This window comes from Canis lupus, chromosome 1 (genome assembly GCF_011100685.1).
Source record: "Canis lupus familiaris isolate Mischka breed German Shepherd chromosome 1, alternate assembly UU_Cfam_GSD_1.0, whole genome shotgun sequence".
Classification (NCBI taxonomy): Eukaryota; Metazoa; Chordata; class Mammalia; order Carnivora; family Canidae; genus Canis; species Canis lupus.
Genome location: NC_049222.1, coordinates 113,786,375 through 113,802,177, shown reverse-complemented (window position 1 = coordinate 113,802,177; position 15,803 = coordinate 113,786,375). Strand labels below are relative to the sequence as shown.

The 15,803-nt window shown below is 52.4% G+C and overlaps 2 protein-coding genes across 4 annotated transcripts; both read left to right on the top strand.

Annotated features, from left to right (window-relative positions):
- Positions 1-692: 692 nt before the first annotated feature.
- Positions 693-5,468, top strand: MIA (MIA SH3 domain containing). Of its 3 annotated transcripts, none has more exons than XM_038528836.1 (5): positions 693-3,397; positions 3,738-3,809; positions 3,895-4,028; positions 4,922-5,032; positions 5,363-5,468. In XM_038528836.1, the coding sequence occupies exons 1-5, from the start codon at positions 3,337-3,339 to the stop codon at positions 5,384-5,386; spliced, it is 402 nt and encodes a 133-aa protein (XP_038384764.1). In that variant the 5' UTR covers positions 693-3,336; the 3' UTR covers positions 5,387-5,468. The 3 variants fall into 3 exon arrangements, with proteins under 3 accessions (XP_038384764.1, XP_038384765.1, XP_038384763.1); XM_038528837.1 differs by having other exon boundaries at positions 695-3,308; XM_038528835.1 differs by lacking the exon at positions 693-3,397 and having other exon boundaries at positions 3,547-3,809.
- Positions 5,469-6,287: 819 nt separating this feature from the next.
- Positions 6,288-14,914, top strand: RAB4B (RAB4B, member RAS oncogene family). The gene is given in 8 exon segments (NM_001003275.3): positions 6,288-6,413; positions 7,604-7,684; positions 7,929-8,043; positions 9,648-9,710; positions 9,795-9,949; positions 10,958-11,053; positions 11,163-11,293; positions 14,543-14,914. Coding segments are annotated over 7 exon segments (642 nt in total). The 5' UTR covers positions 6,288-6,397; the 3' UTR covers positions 11,279-11,293; positions 14,543-14,914.
- The last annotated feature ends 889 nt before the right edge of the window (positions 14,915-15,803 follow it).

Here is a 15,803-nt window from a genome sequence, read left to right as displayed (position 1 = left end):
GCGTTTTCTTGCATATCGGAACATTCTGGGTATTTGGACCTGTTAGCGTGTTGGGCTTTGCAACTTTGGGGAAACACAGAATAGTGTAGTAACTTTCTCTAAGCCTCAGGCATCTTTATTTAATCCTTTTGGAAAAATTTCTGTTTTGTCTCAGTCAGCATTCAGCAGGAAATTAAAACCCATGCTGCCATGTAATCTTGGACAGGTTTTGTACTAAATAAGGATGCCACCTTTAAGGGCATGCCATTCACTTTGTAGATTCATATGTTTTTTTTTCAAACATAATGGAATGTTAGAGGTTTTTTGTCTTTTTTGAATCTTCACAAAAATTGTTCCATCCTAGCAACAGTCCCCAGAATCCATGCTAGATACTTCAGGAAGAAAAGAAAGGGAACTGAGTGCTCAGGAACTCATTGGAAGAAGAGAAGGAGTGGTAGCCTGGGCTTGAGACACTTGAGTTGAAGTTTGCAATCTCCTCCCTCTGCCTGTGTCTCTGCCTTTCTCTCTCTCTCTCTCTCTCTCTCTGTGACTATCATAAATAAATAAAAAAATTAAAAAAAAAATTTAAAAGAAAGAATGGGGATCCCTGGGTGGCGCAGCTGTTTGGCGCCTGCCTTTGGCCCAGGGCGCGATCCTGGAGACCAGGGATTGAATCCCACATCAGGCTCCCGGTGCATGGAGCCTGCTTCTCCCTCTGCCTGTGTCTCTGCCTCTCTCTCTCTCTCTGTGACTATCATAAATAAATTAAAAATTAAAAAAAAAATTAAAAAAAAGTTTGCAATCTCTGATTGAGCTGTAGTCTGGACTAGAGGAAGGTGCCACTGCTGCTGATGGAAGTGCCCCATCCCACATGGAGAGCTGCACAACGGGTGTAGCCACTTCAAACACTGCTAATCTTCCCTTCTGGCCACCTGCTATTCAGCCAGGAGCCTCGGGCAGGTGGCTGAACCACGTTCCTTCCCCTCCAGTGCTCTGGCTGCAGGGGAGTCTAGGAAATGGAGTTCTGGTTGGACAGTCATGAAATAACAGCTGAAGCTATGGATAAGAAGGGAGATGGAAGGAGGAACCTTTTTCAGTCTCATACACATCTGATCTGGAACAAAAATTTTTAAAAAGATTTTATTTATTTGAGAGAGAAGGGAGCAGACTCCCCACTGAGCAGGGAGTCTGATGCGGAACTTGATCCCAGGACCCTGAGATCATGACCTGGGCTGAAATTAGATGCTTAACCAATTGGGCCCCCCTGGAAATTTTATTAGTTAACTTAAAAAACATGTATATATTGCTTAAGATCTTTCTCAGGCCTTGAACATGATACCCCTGAGAGCATTTGCCAGAACTAGAATATAGAAAACAAAAAAATAAATACAAGAAGACAAGAGTGTTGGGATGCCTGGGTGGCTCAGCGGTTGAGTGTCTGCCTTCGACCCTGGGTGACCCTGGAGCCCCAGGATCGAGTCCCACATCGGACTCCCCACAGGGAGCCTGCTTCTCCCTCTGCCTGTGTCTCAGCCTGCCTCTCTGTCTCATGAATAAATAAAATCTTCAAAAAAATAAAAAGACAAGAGTGTTGAGTAGTGTCTATCTTTTGTGAAGGCTCTAAGCTAAGCCTACTCTGGCTCTGCTCTTTTCTGTTAAAAAGGAAGATCAGTGTTTGCAATGATAAAGACTTACGGCACCAAATAGTCTTCCTTCTTGTAGGATCTGAAAGACTTCACTAAGAGGCAAGTATTATTGCAGATGGCAAATGGAAACATCTCACCCAGCACACCAGGTTCTGTGGTCAGTGGGTCCTGGTTTTTATTGTCTGCCTGGTGGACCTCCTATGTTCCCTATGAGCAATTGACATGCCCACTCCGAGCTACATTTTATTCCTGTGTAGGGAAAGAATTCCTGTTACGTTTGGGTGTTTTTTAAAGAATTTATTTGAGAGAGTGAGCACAAGGAGGGAAGGGGCAGAGGGAGAAGCAGAAAGCTTCTGGCAGGAAGCCTGCCACTGGGCAGGAAGCCTGATGTGGGGCTTGATCCCAGGACCCCTGGAATCATGACCTGAGCCAAAGGCAGATGCTTAACTGACAGCCACCTGAGCGCCCCAGAATTCTGGTATATTCATACTGTGGTACCATTGGTGTAGGTCACTATCCCCAACGGCACTCAGTAAGCCTATAAATTCAGCAAATACTTGCCAAGTACCCATTATGCTAAATACTGCTCTTTGCATAGGACACACAGTGGTGAATAAAGCTAATTGCAAATACCGTGTTCTGATACAACTGAGGTGGCCCAGCTGGGGAATGGTCCCCGGTGATAAAGGAAAGCCAGTCATTGGTGACTTGAGCAGAGCTGACTTGAGCATCTCCCAGCCATGATGGTGCTGGGTAATTGGGTGCGTAGAGATGGCTGAGGTCCAGGCTTTGCCCTGATGAATTCTTTCCCAATCCCCAAGCCCATGTGTGCCTGATCCACTTCCCCTGCACAAAAGTTTGGACTTGAGGCCAGAGGTGAGAATGTCCTATGACGGAGATGGCCGCGCAGGCGAATGATCTTGGCACGTGGAGCTATAGGAAACAGTTTTATTTTTAAGGTTTTATTTATTCATGAGAGACAGAGAGGAGCAGAGACATGGGGCAACCCCAAGTATATATAGGCAGAGGGAGTAGCAGGTTCCATGCAGGGAGCCTGATGTGGGATCCCAGGACCCCAGGATCATGCCCTGTGCCAAAGGCAGGTGCTCAACTGCTGAGCCATGCAGGTATCCCAGGAAACACAGTTTTAGAGTTTGAGACTTGAGTTCACATCCCTCCCCGCACCTCCACTTTCTCCTGACCTGCAGCTGCCAACTCCATGCTCAGTGAGTGACAGGTGTGGGCCTGGAGCCAAATCTGGCCCCTCTGCTTCCTGGCTCTAGACTTCAAGTTTCTGAAGGCTCTCCCCTACCATTTCTATGTTCAGTGGGGTTATAACAGCCCCCTTGAGGTGATGCAGTCCATTTGAAATTATGTGCCGAGTGCTCTTTAAATAACTGTTGGCTTTCATTTCATGGTCCCTATTTTACAGAGGAGAAAGGCGAGGCTCTCAGAAAAGAAATAGCTTAGCCCAGGTCACCCAGTCAGGAAGTGGCTTGTGAAGATAAATAGTGATTATGGTAGAGCCTTGCTAGCCTTAAGACCCAGCATATAATACTTGGTCCTTGAGAGTGAGGGCTGTTCCTGGCGATCAAAAGGCCGCCTTGTTCTGTCCTTGAACACAGGAAATTCCAAGATAGTTTTCTGTACTAGCTGCCTGTTTCTGTTCTTGGAGGGGCCCAGGTACCCAAACAGCCTAGAATTGACAAAGATGGAATTGAATATCTCAACCTGCCTATCTGGGCCTCTGATGGTTGAGGTGGGGGCAGGAGGTAGGGGTTGCTGTCACTTGGAGCGGCCTGGGCTGCTTTGGGCCTTTTTGGCGCCACCCAGGGATCCCTTATTTGGGCATTTTCTTGGGCAGGCTGCCCTCACCCTGTCTTTGAAATGGTTCTGGCTGGGCAGCAGTCTCTAGGTATTGTGGGTGAAATTTGGGACCGGTTAAGGGTGGAGACAGGATGGAGAACACAGGTTTCCTTGTGTTGCTGGAGAGAGGGAGGGCAGAAGGAAATTGGAGACCCCATTTCCCCCTCAGTCACTCCCTTGCTCAGTCCATGATGGCTGGGTCGCCAGTGTTCCTCGGTATCATTGTTTTGCTGTCTGCCTTCCTAGCGCCTAGTGTCGGGGGCCGTGCCATGCCCAAGCTGGCTGACCGCAAGCTGTGTGCTGATGAGGAATGCAGCTGTAAGACTTGGGGGCTGGGGGGCCTTGGGAGCTTGGGTTGCCAGCCTGTGTGGAGGGTGGTCATTCCCTTCTGTTCCTTCCCCAGACCCCATCTCCATGGCTGTGGCCCTTCAGGACTACGTGGCCCCCGACTGCCGTTTCCTGACCATACACAGGGGCCAAGTTGTGTATGTCTTCTCCAAGCTGAAGGGCCGGGGGCGGCTCTTCTGGGGAGGCAGTGTGAGTCTTGGGAGAACAGAAAAAGAAAGGATACGGGGCTAGGGTGGGAGTGCATCCTAGTTTTCCACCCAAAGGGAAAGTTTGAGGGTGTAGACTGAAATAGTTTGGCCGGGGGAAGAGGGTATTGTACTCTTTTTTGTTTATTCATGAGAGACATAAGCAGAGGGAGAAGCAGGGTCCCCATGGGGAGCCTGATTCGGAACCCAGGAGCCTGATGCCCAGGACCCCAGGATCATGACCCAAGCCAAAGGTAGTCTCTCAATTACTGCAAGCCATCAAAAAATAATAAGCAAATCCGTGCTCCTTTGAGATTTTTTTTTTTTTTAAAGACTTTACTTTTTGGGATCCTTGGGTGGCTCAGCAGTTTAGCACCTGCCTTCATTCGGCCCGGGGTCCCACCTGATGTGGGACCCGGGATCGAGTCTCATCAGGTTGCCGGCATGGAGCCTGCTTCTCCCTCTACCTGTGTCTCTGCCTCTCTCTCTCTCTCTCTGTGCCTCTCATAAATAACTTTAAAAAAATAAAGATTTTACTCTTTTCATGAAAGACATGGAGAGAGAGAGGCAGAGACAGAGGCGGAGGGAAAAGCAGGTTCCCTGTGGGAAGCCTGATGTGGGACTCAATCCCAGGACCCCAGGATCATGACCTGCACCAAAGGCAGATGCTCAACCACTGAGCCACCCAGGGGCCCCTCCTTTGAGAATTAATACCCATTGAGTGGTTGGCTACTTCAGGTGGTCAGGCAGGGCCTCCACACAGTGACTGTAAGAGAGTTGAGTGACAAGCATGGAGCTAGTCCTCTAGAAATCAGGAAGAGGAAAAGTGCCATGGTCTTCAGCAGGAACAAGTTTGCCATCCTCCCAGAACCCTGGCTTTGAATTCTTCCTCTCCAGGTTCAGGGAGATTACTATGGAGATCTAGCTGCTCGCCTGGGCTATTTCCCCAGTAGTGTTGTACGTGAGGACCAGACCCTGAAACCTGGCAAAATCGATGTGAAGACAGATGTGAGTGTCTTGGGGGGCTGGCAGGGATCCGGAGGGAGGACCCTGAGGTTGTGATGATGGGCAAAGATGCTCCTGCCCTTGGCTCCCTGGCAGTGTAGCTGTGTGCACTGGGACAAATTCCCTGCCTCGGTTTTCTTATCTGTAAAATGGGGGAGTGATTTTTTTTTGAAGTCCCTGTTAGATTGAGAGGTGCAAAGATTGGAGGACTCTGGACTAATTTGCATAGCACATGTTTGGCCAAACCTGGCCCCTGCCACAACAAAAACCACTAGATCCTTTGTGGTGTGACCGCTGGTTTTCTCCCCACTGTTTACCCTTTCTCTTTTTCAGAAATGGGATTTCTACTGCCAGTGAGCTCAGCCTACCACTGTCCCTGCTGTTTTTTTTTTTTTTCCCTCCTTCTGGCTTTATGCAAATATATCAGCCAAGTGCAAAATGCAGGTCTCCGTGGTCTTTTTTTTGGGGGGGGGGGGGGGGCGGTGTAACAAAGGAAATGTTTCCCCAGGTTCCTGAATTTAGCCAGTCAACTCATTGACTCTCGTGACGTCAGTGGTTGCTAGGCAGACTTCCACTAAATGCTCTGCTCCGAGCTGGGTACCAGAGGTGGGCTAAACTTAGATACACAAGCAAATGAGAAGGCGGAATAGCCTGAACAGACCGGTTGCGTGTTTTTTAGTGTCCTCTCTAGACCAAGGGGAGGGAGTTGAACTGTTGGGAAGGAGCCAATAAGGCCACGAGGAAGACATAAATCACAGAATAACAGAATAAGAGGTTATCGTGGAAGACCATCTGCAAAGGGAAGGGGGAGGTTAGCCAGCGCGTACCCCCCACCCCTCCAGTTTTCGTCTTTCTTGTCTTTGAGGTCTGAGAAAGCGCTCCCCAGCTCGATACCCGCTCCTCTTCGGGTCTTTCTGTCAATCCTGTCCATGCCCCCTTCTTTGCAGCCGTGCCCCCGCCCCCAGGTCCGCTCCTACCCAATCCGGAGTCTCGACTCTGCACCCGTACTCCTGACCAAATCCGTTTCTCAGCGGGGCTAAAGCATCTCCGTACGGTCCCTTCCCACCTGCTCCGCCAATCGCTCGTCTTGGTCCCGCCCCCCTTGGCCCGTCCCCTCTCGCGCGGCCAATCCGCGCCCTTTGTCCCGCCTCCCGGCCGCCGAGTTCACCAATCCCTGCTCTCGGGAAGCGTGGCCTGGTATCCCGCAGCCCTAGCGGGTCGCGCTGTGGGGGGTGGAGGCGGAAGTGGCGGCGCCGGTCCCGGGAGTAGGAAGGAGCCGGGGCTGCAGCCGGAGTGGAGCGGCTGCCAGCCGAGGAGCAGGCGCGGCCGCGGCGCCATATTGCGGCCCCGAGCGGCCGCGACCGAGTCATGGCCGAGACCTACGGTGAGGGTGGTGGGCCGGAGTCAGGGTCTGGGGTCTGGGCCCAGGGAGGATGCGGCCTTTGGGGAGTGGGGCGGGGCCTTATGTGCCAGGGGGCGGGGTCTGGCATGGGGCAGGGCCTAGTGGCTGCTGGGAGGGGTTTAATGGGTACGAGGCTGGGCTTCATGGATTTGGGCGGAGCCTGAGGGTCTGGTGTGTGGGTTAAATAGATCTGGGGCGGGATTTGAGGGAGCCAGTCTTGATGGACTTGGGCAGGCCTTGAAGGAAAGGATGGTTCTTACTGTGTCGGGGCGGAGTCTGGATGGATGGGGTGGGGCTGACCGTGTGAATGGCAGGGCTTGGGGATGGTGGGCTGGGAGAACCCCGAGGGGTTGCTGTGGATCCTGGGATTGCTCTGGCTGGAGAGGGCTGCAGTGGGGTTGGGGATGCATCGTCCTTGAATTAGGTGGTGGGAGGGACTAGTGGCAAGGGGTGGGTGGGGCTTAAACTTGAGAGGGCCTCGGGCCGAGGAAGGGATGGAGGGACTGAGAATTGGAGAATCCGGATGGATGGATGAATAGGAGGTGGGAGGACAGGGTGCCGTAGAAACAGCACTGGTGTAAGAATCAGAAGGAGCTATATTCCTTCAACGAGTAGAGAAAAGCCGAGGGAACAAGTGCAAAGATCCTGAGGTGAGAACCAGCTTGCCATTTTCAGGTAATAGACTGAAGGCCCCAGGCTAGAATAGAGTGAATGAGAACGTGGTAGGAGGTGAGGTCGTGATGGGCAAGGGCAAGGCTGTCACCCTGGGTAACATGGATCTTGAGAGGCTTTAACAACATCATAGCTAAGCTTTTGAGCTCTGGAGCCAGTTGAGCTGGGTTCGAATCCCAGCTATGCCCAGCTATGGGGTCTTGGGTAGACCAGTTAACCTTTCTGGCCTCAGTTTCCTCATCTGGAAGATGGAGATACTTGTTGGTATACCTCCCTTGTAGTGTTTTTCTGAGGATTAAGTGAGCTTGCCGTAGTAAAGAGCTAGAACTGTGCCTGTTATGTGGTAAGCACTGTATATGAATTGTCTGTTGTTACTGTTGCTCTGTTTCTGCCTGTGTCTGTTTGTCCCCTTGTAACTGTGATGGTCTCTTGGTTTCCATCTTTTGCCCTGTATCATTCTCTCCATATGGGTTTCCCTGATTTTGGCTCCATCTGCTCAGACTTCCTCTTCAAATTCCTGGTGATTGGCAGTGCAGGAACTGGCAAATCATGTCTCCTTCATCAGTTCATTGAGAATAAGTGTGAGTTTCTGGGAGTGGTCCCGGGAGCACTGAACTGTGGGTGTGGGCATAGCGTGGGCAGGGGCAGGGCTGGCCGTAGGTACAATTTCAGTGCTGGCTGCCTGGCCCTCGCCTTTGCTAGATCCTCCTTGAGGATCTCAGTCACCCCAGCAATGAGAATGGTTTTGTATAGGCTGAGGAGGCTTGGGAGGACAGGGAAGCTTCTGAGCCCCTGCACTGCCTCTTCTCTCCTTCCCACTCCCAGTCAAACAGGACTCCAACCACACAATCGGCGTGGAGTTTGGATCTCGGGTAGTCAACGTGGGTGGGAAGACTGTGAAGCTCCAGATTTGGGACACAGCCGGCCAAGAGCGGTTTCGGTAGGTGGGCCGGGCTCCCAAGGGAGGGGGACAGAGGAAAGAGGAGACAAAATGAGATAAAGGGACAGAGAGAGAGGTGTGTGCAGTCACTTGGAGGTATGACGGAAGCACAGAGACAATGAGAGGGCAGGCGAGGCTGCGGGAGAAAGGCAGAGACTCAGTACGGGTGCCTATTATAGCCAGAGCTAGCAGGGGTCCTGGAGAGAGAGCAAGGATTGCAAGGGAGAATGAGGCTGAGAAAGAAGCATAATGAAAGGAGAGACCCACAGACCCTAGAGAGACTGCAGTAGATCGAGCCATAAGGCTGGAGAGATGGAGATTTGTGCCTGGGGAAAGGCGCTTGGGGTGGGGGCCAGGGGTAGAGGTGGAAAGAGAGAGATTGAAAGAGAAGGAAACTGCGAAAGAGATACACTCAGAATTAGACAGAGAAAGACAGAGACTGAGAAGAAGAGCAAGGGAAGGATGATAAAGAGACACAAAGAGAAATAGGTCCAAGCCGGAGACAGGGAGGGTGGGACAGGAGGAGCCAGAGAGGTGGAGAAATGGATGTTGTGTGGCGGGGGAGAGAGAATGGCGGAGGGCTCAGCATACAGTGTGTCTTCAAGAAATGGCTGCGGACAAGGTGGTTGGTGCACAGAAACCCTGAGTTTAAGAGACAGAGAGGAGGGACATGAGGGAATCGAGTCCATGGAGAAGTGTGGTCCCTAGCCAGCATGGCGTCGTAGCTGCTAAGTTAATATTGGTGATATTGTTGATATCACCATGTGAGAGAGACAGAGAGAAGGCGAAGGGTGAGTGGCTGGCGCTGGGTTTGTGCTAAGTGCTTAGTGAGTGCTTGTGGAATGGTTGAATTTGAGGAGGACCCAGACAGGTGACACGGAGATGCAGGCAGATGCAGCCACCCTGGGAAGAGGGCCTCCCCAAGATGCAGCAGGAGAGGGACAAGCCAGTGTAGTTGCAGAGCACTTGGCCAGGAATGGGCAAAGGGAAGAAGGCGAAATGAGGCATGAGTGAATGCATGAGAAACCAAGAGTGAAGAAGAGGGACTCCTAGGTGGCTCAGCAGTTGAGTGTCTGCCTTTGGCTCAGGGCCCAAGGGGTCCTGGGATCGAGTCCCACATCAGGCTTCCTGCAGGGAAGACTGCTTCTCCCTCTGCCTATGTCTCTGCCTTTCTCTCTGTGTCTCTAAAGAATAAATAAAATCTTAAAAAAAAAAAAAAGGATGAGAGAACCAGAGCCAGAGAGACACACAGAGATAGAGAGACATAAGGGAGTGAGAGAGACACACATGTAAGAGAGATGGACGGAAAGACACAGACCACTGAAGAGAAAGGGAACACAGGGACACAGAGTCAAAGACAGGGAGAGCCTCTGAGGCCGATGGACAGACAGCTAAGGGAGATTGAGGGAGACAAGGAGAGAGACCAGCAGAGAAGGAAATTGTGGTGAGACCAGAACACCGCTAGCTTCTGGGGGATAGGTCAGCAGTAAAGGCCAGGGAGGGGGGGCCCTCTGAACCACCAGCATCAGTCTCTCTTCGCAGAGGGGGGCAGTCTCAGGGCAGACCCCAGCCTCGGGGGTGACTGGGTCCCCTTGGCCCCACAGGTCGGTGACACGGAGTTACTACCGAGGGGCGGCTGGAGCCCTGCTGGTGTACGACATCACCAGGTGGGTGCACGGAGAGGGTGGGGCAGGGCTGGGGTGGGGGCCCCCTATCCTTGCCTGCCCTCCTCCTCTCTCCCTTCTTCATAGCCGGGAGACATACAACTCGTTGGCTGCCTGGCTGACGGACGCCCGCACGCTGGCTAGCCCCAACATCGTGGTCATCCTCTGTGGCAACAAGAAAGACCTGGACCCTGAGCGCGAGGTCACTTTCCTGGAGGCCTCCCGCTTTGCCCAGGAGAATGGTGAGGACCTGCTGGTGGGCCAGTGGGGGAGGGATTGGGCTGAGGAGCAGGGGGTGTCCCCTGGGGCCCATGGCTCCTGGCCTCTGTGGCTCTCCCTAGCAGGGGAATGCGGAGATTTAGAGGTCTGGGTTCAAATTCGAGTGTTGGCCACATGTGAGCCGTGTGACCACTCTGGTCCTGTCTCCCCATCTGGAAAAGAGGAGTCACGATGTTTCTGCCTCACATAGCGTGTGATGCTTAAGGGAGTTGGTCACGGAGAGCCCTTGGCACTGCCTGGACACAGTAGCGGGTGCTTGATGAATGTTGGCTGCTAAGAGGGTTTCGGCCAGTGCTGGGTATTGGTGTAATGTGGAGGTTGCAAACTCCGATGGCTCGAGGGGACAGGCCTGTTTTGTGATTAAGGGAGACAGGATAGGGTGGACCCCAAGTTAGCAGGCACCAGCATTCGGGGTGTAGACAGGCCCCACAGCCACGTCAAAAGGTGTGCAAATATAAACTCATTTGAAAAGTTCGTGTTGGCCAAACATCTACTGGCTCGGGGTCTGTCCATGTTCCTCCAGCTTGTAACCTCCAAGTTGAGACGATGTTTTGCCATCAGAAAGATATGGCTTTGAGGCTAAAGGTTTGTCTGTGGTGGGCCTGGGCCTGTCCCAGATGGTGGTGGGGACATAGCGTTAAAGACACCCTAGGCCCAGCTCTCACAGGCTCACAGTCCAGTGGGTAGGGAAGGGAGACACCACCGTTTCCAGTGATAGCCCAGAGAGGTCAGGGCTGGGATAGGGGAAGCTCTCGGGGCTGTGGGAGCCTGAAGAGGGGGGAGCACCTGATCCATGCTGGGAGGTCAGGGAGGCCTTTCTGGAGGAGGAGGCGTATTAGCGGGAACCACCTGGGGAGGGGGTCCCTTGGTGGCAGACCAATGGTAAGCGCAAAGGCCTGAAGTAGTAAGGGCAGAGGTGGTAGGTCAGAGTCAAGGGAAGGGCAGGGACTCACCGAGGCCCTGCCCCCCAGAGCTAATGTTCCTGGAGACTAGTGCCCTCACGGGTGAGAACGTGGAAGAGGCTTTCCTGAAGTGTGCCCGCACCATCCTGAACAAGATCGACTCAGGTGAGGCTCCTGACTGCCCAGAGTGGGAGTGGGAGTGGAAGGCAGGGCCCGGAAGTCTTCAGGACACTAGTCCTGACCTCTCTCCTGTCCCCCTCCCCTCAACCCCCAGGTGAGCTGGACCCCGAGAGGATGGGCTCAGGCATTCAGTACGGGGATGCTTCCCTCCGCCAGCTGCGGCAGCCTCGGAGTGCCCAGGCCGTGGCCCCCCAGCCCTGTGGCTGCTGAGACATGTGGAGCCAGGTGGGAGCCCAGGTCGGAGCCTGGGCCCGGGGATGGCAGGGGTGGGGTCCCAGCAAGGGGGAATGTGGAGCAGAGACAGAGACACAGAAAGGGAGAGGTGACAAGAGAAAGGGTGAGAAAGAACGATGCAGAAACAGTTGCATGAAAGGAGCCATCGTCCTGGCCTCGGGGACGTCCTTTCCATCTTGCCACCAGCTCCACCCCGGATCTCTGACCCACCCATTCATAATTCAGCAAATATTGAGCTTGTGTCTGTTGTGTGCCAGATCCTGTTCAGGCAGTGGGCCAAACAATCCCTGCCCTCGTGGAGCCAACATGCTCTTGGGAGGAGGCAGGCAATAAACAAGACACATAAGAAAATGATACAGTAGTTAAGAAGATAAGAGTTATGGAGAAAAATAAAGGAAAGTGAGGGGTAGGGAGGTGAGGAGTGGAATTTTCCATGATGAGGGAATCCCTCCCTGAAAAGGTGACATTGGAGCAAAGACCTGAAGCTAGGGGAATGAGGTGGGGGGTGTCATATGGGTCCCTGGGGGCTAGTGTTCTAGGCAGAGAGAACAGCCAATGCAAAGGCCCTGAGGTAGAAGCATGCCTGAGCTGGGTGAGGAGGTCCAGGGAGGCCAGCATGGCTGGAGTGGAGTACATGTGTGTATTGGGGGGTAGGGGAGGTAAGGAAGAGATGAGGTCAGGGGTGGGGGGGAAGATCAGATAGGGCTTTGTTGTCCGTGAGGAGGCTCTGGGTTATATACCCCAGTTGGGATGGGAGCCATGGGAGGGCTCTGAGCAGAGAAGGGACAGGACCCGACGCAGGTGTTCCCAGGATCCCTCTGGCTGCATATAGAGGAGAGGAGGGTGTGGGCAAGGGTGGTTGCTGAGAGACCAGTGAGAGACTACTGCAGAGTCAGGCTGAGAGACCATGGTGGACAGGACGTGGGGTGGGGGTGCCCGTAGAGGACGGACTGAGTCTTGTCCCTCTTGATGTAGCCACTGGGTCTTTCTAAAGCACAAATCTATTCTGTCCCTCCCCCGTTTAAAACCACCCATGGCTCCCAGGGTCCGTGGGACACAGCCAGAGGCTCCTAGCCTGGTTTTTGCCCCTGCCAGCCTCACCTGTCTCAACTCACACACCCCTCCTGACCTCTCAGGCTGCTGTAGCCACCCTGAAGTTCTCCCCGTTTCTCTGGGTCTTTGTTTACGCTGTTCCCTCTGCCAGGAACACTGTTCCTTCCCTCTCTTCCCTCCTCTGCCTCCTCCTGGAAGCCTTGCTTCCCCTATGCTTGGTCCACACTCCTTTCTGGGCTTGCAAGGTCCTGCAGGATGAGGTCCCCTCCCCACCTCTTTGAGAGCGTGTGTGTCTTGCCAATTCTCCTCTGTGCTTCACGCCCCCGGCCTCCCCTGCTTCCAGCCCTTGGCGGCTCCAGGGTGGCTGTGGGGAAAAGTGCTTAGACCTTGGATACACTTTGAAGGCAGAGCCAACATGATTTCCTGATGAATGGACATGGCATTTGAGAGAGAGGAGTCAAGGGTGAGTGTGTCAGGCATCCCTCTTTTCCTCCCGTGCCTCTGCATCTGCTGTGCCCCGGCCTCTTTTCTTATGCCAGCTGCCACTCCTCATCTGGTCTTCACTAAAATGACTTTTCCTGCAGGACACCTTTATCAGCTTCCCAGATGGGGGGGTCACTGCCTCCAACTGGGTGGTCTCACAGCTGCCCCTTACTCTTTAAACCATCCAGCTCTGCACACTTGGTCGTGATCAAGTTTGTCTTCCCCATCTGGGAAGGGAAGGATCGGTGATAGGTCGAAAATTGCAGAGCCAGGCTGCCTGGATTTCAACTCTGACTCTGTCACTTCCTACCTGCACAACCCTGGGCAAATTATTTAACCACTCTGGGACTTGTTCTTTTTCACCTGTAAAATGGGGTTAATAATAGGGCCTACCCTCCTGTGGGTGTTGAGAAGATTAATGATATCAAGTCATGTGAAGTCCTTAGCACAGAGCCTGATGCTTAGTAAAGACTTGATAGATGAGAGCTGTTTATTATTTTTCTTTTTACTATCCATTTTAACGAATCTGGGCTGTGGAGAAATGGATGGGTGGGTATTCTTCACCCGAGGGCTTAGTATATAGCATCCGTTTCAGAGTTTGCCCTCAGTGAATCAAATGTAGTAAGACAGTGCTTTTTCAAACATTGTTGACTACAATCTTCAGGATAAAATACATTAAATTAAATCAGTTAATTTATTTCAGATTTTTATTTATTTGAGAGAGAGCCAGTGAGAGAGAGCAGGAGCTGGAGGAGGGGCAGAGGGAGAAGCAGTCTCCCCACTGAGCAGGGAGCCCCATGCAAGACTCGGTCCAGGACGCTGCCATCATGACCTAAGCTGAAGGCAGCTGCTCAACCCACTGAGCCACCCAGGTGCCCCAAGAAAATACATTTTATGTCTCGATCTGATGCAGTTACATGCACATAAAGCTGAAACATATTTTTCTAACACTAATATTCTTTGCTTTTTTTTTTTTTATTGAGATGAAATTCACAACGGCATACATTTAGCCATGAAAATGTTCCAAAACATTTTCACAGTCACTCCCCATTCCCCCTGCCAGCCTCTGACACCCACCAATCTTGCCTGCTATGTCTGTGGAGCAACATTCTTCTTACATATGATGCCACTCTGATATTTTCTATTCTATTTTATTCTATCTCATTGGAAAAGTGGCCAGGGCCCACCAAACTGATTTCCCAACCCACTAATGCAGTGCTGCACACTGAAATCACCTGGAGAGCTTTAAAAGAGTCTGATGCCTGGGCCTCACCCCAGAGATTCTGAAGGGATTTCCGGATTTCTAGAAGCTCCCAGGTAATGCTATTGTAGCTGAAGCAACAACTACTAACCGAAGGTGTCTCCTCAGTTTGGAAAACATTGGAATGAGCTGGGGTGATCCAGGAACATAGAGGGACACAGAGATACAAAGGTGGGAGTGTGAAATTTAGATATTGAAATATCCTGCTGCAGACTCACTGGGTCAGCTCTCTGAGACAAACAGGGAGATGTAGGTACCCTCAGAGAGACAGCCACAAATTGCAGACAAGAAATAGAAAATCAGACAATGTAGAAACTCTGGAAGAAAGAGAAAAGATACGGACAGACACAGATAGGAAGACAGGAAGATACCCAGAAATGAGACAGAGACACTGGCTGGACAGACCCAGGATCTCTCTAGTTCACTACACACTTTTCTTTCAGCTCACCTGTTCTCCAGGACCAGCCCTGCCCTTCTGGCCGGGGCCCAGACCCAGGCCCTGGGAGGCCGAGCCCCTCACCTGTCCTGGCCCCAGAGAAGCTGCCCCGCCACCTGTTCCCCTTCCCTGGCCTGGTGGGGCCTGGCTGAGGGGCAAGACTGAGCCACGGGGGAAGGGGGAATCCGTACCTGCTGCTGCTTCCTCTGTCTTGGCTAACCCCTATCCCCCCGGAACCCCTAACCATACTCGAAGAGTTCCCAAAGCCTGAGACCTGGGCATTTGGCCCCAGCTCCCCGCCATTGCGAGTACGTGTTATTTATTGCCTGGAGGCCTGTCCAGTCCCCACTCCACCCCCATAAAGCATTGTTTACACCTGTGTCTTGGCCTCTGTTATTTTGGGGTGATGGGGAGGGAGGGGAGATGGAAGAGTTCCCTGATGGAAGAACCATGTGTCATGGTGTTTGGGGGCCATGTTTTTGGATTGGATATGGTGTGGGGGTACACCATGACTCCAGTGGTCTTGTGGAGGGAATTTTTAACTGCACATGTTGTGACCAGGCATGCTGGAAGTCCACCTGTGGGGCGCTGATGTCCTGTGTTTGTGACCTGTATGATGGTACCTGTAGGAATATGTGCTGATTGTGTGTGATACTGTTGCCTGTGACTACTTTGTGTCTTTAGTGATTGTAACCATGAGGCTGGTGTTGTTTGGGACCAAGGCCAGGGAATGAAAATTAAGGCCAGGAGATAGTACCCATGCATGTTTGATGCTAGAAAGTCCCAGGCCGTGTCTGACTGTTGTGTGTGTGACACTGTGTGTATGCCCCTGAGGTCTGTGTGTGTCTTGTGTGAATTTGGCACCCTTGACACGCCTGCGTGTGACCATGAACCCTGAGTATGCTCCCGAAGACTCTGTGGGCCTTTGTGCAACTTGCGCATATTTGAGACTTGTGCATACTTGATACTGGTGTATATCTCTTGTGTCCTGGTGAACTGACATACTTGCAAGTACTCTGCCAGGGACAGGTGCAGCCCCCCCCTCAGGACACTTCCAGCTTCTCTGCCATCCCCAAGTCAGCACCAACCCACTCACAAGGTAGGCCTGACCCCAGAGCCTGCTGCCTCTTCCCCGCACCCCCGCTCCGCCCTGGCGATGGTGGAGGGGGCAGGGCATTTAGATAACCTCATCTGCATAGTCCTTCCAGGCTAGGTCACCTAAGATGTTCCGAGACCCGAGGCTGTCAGACAAATGTCCTGTCTGCGAA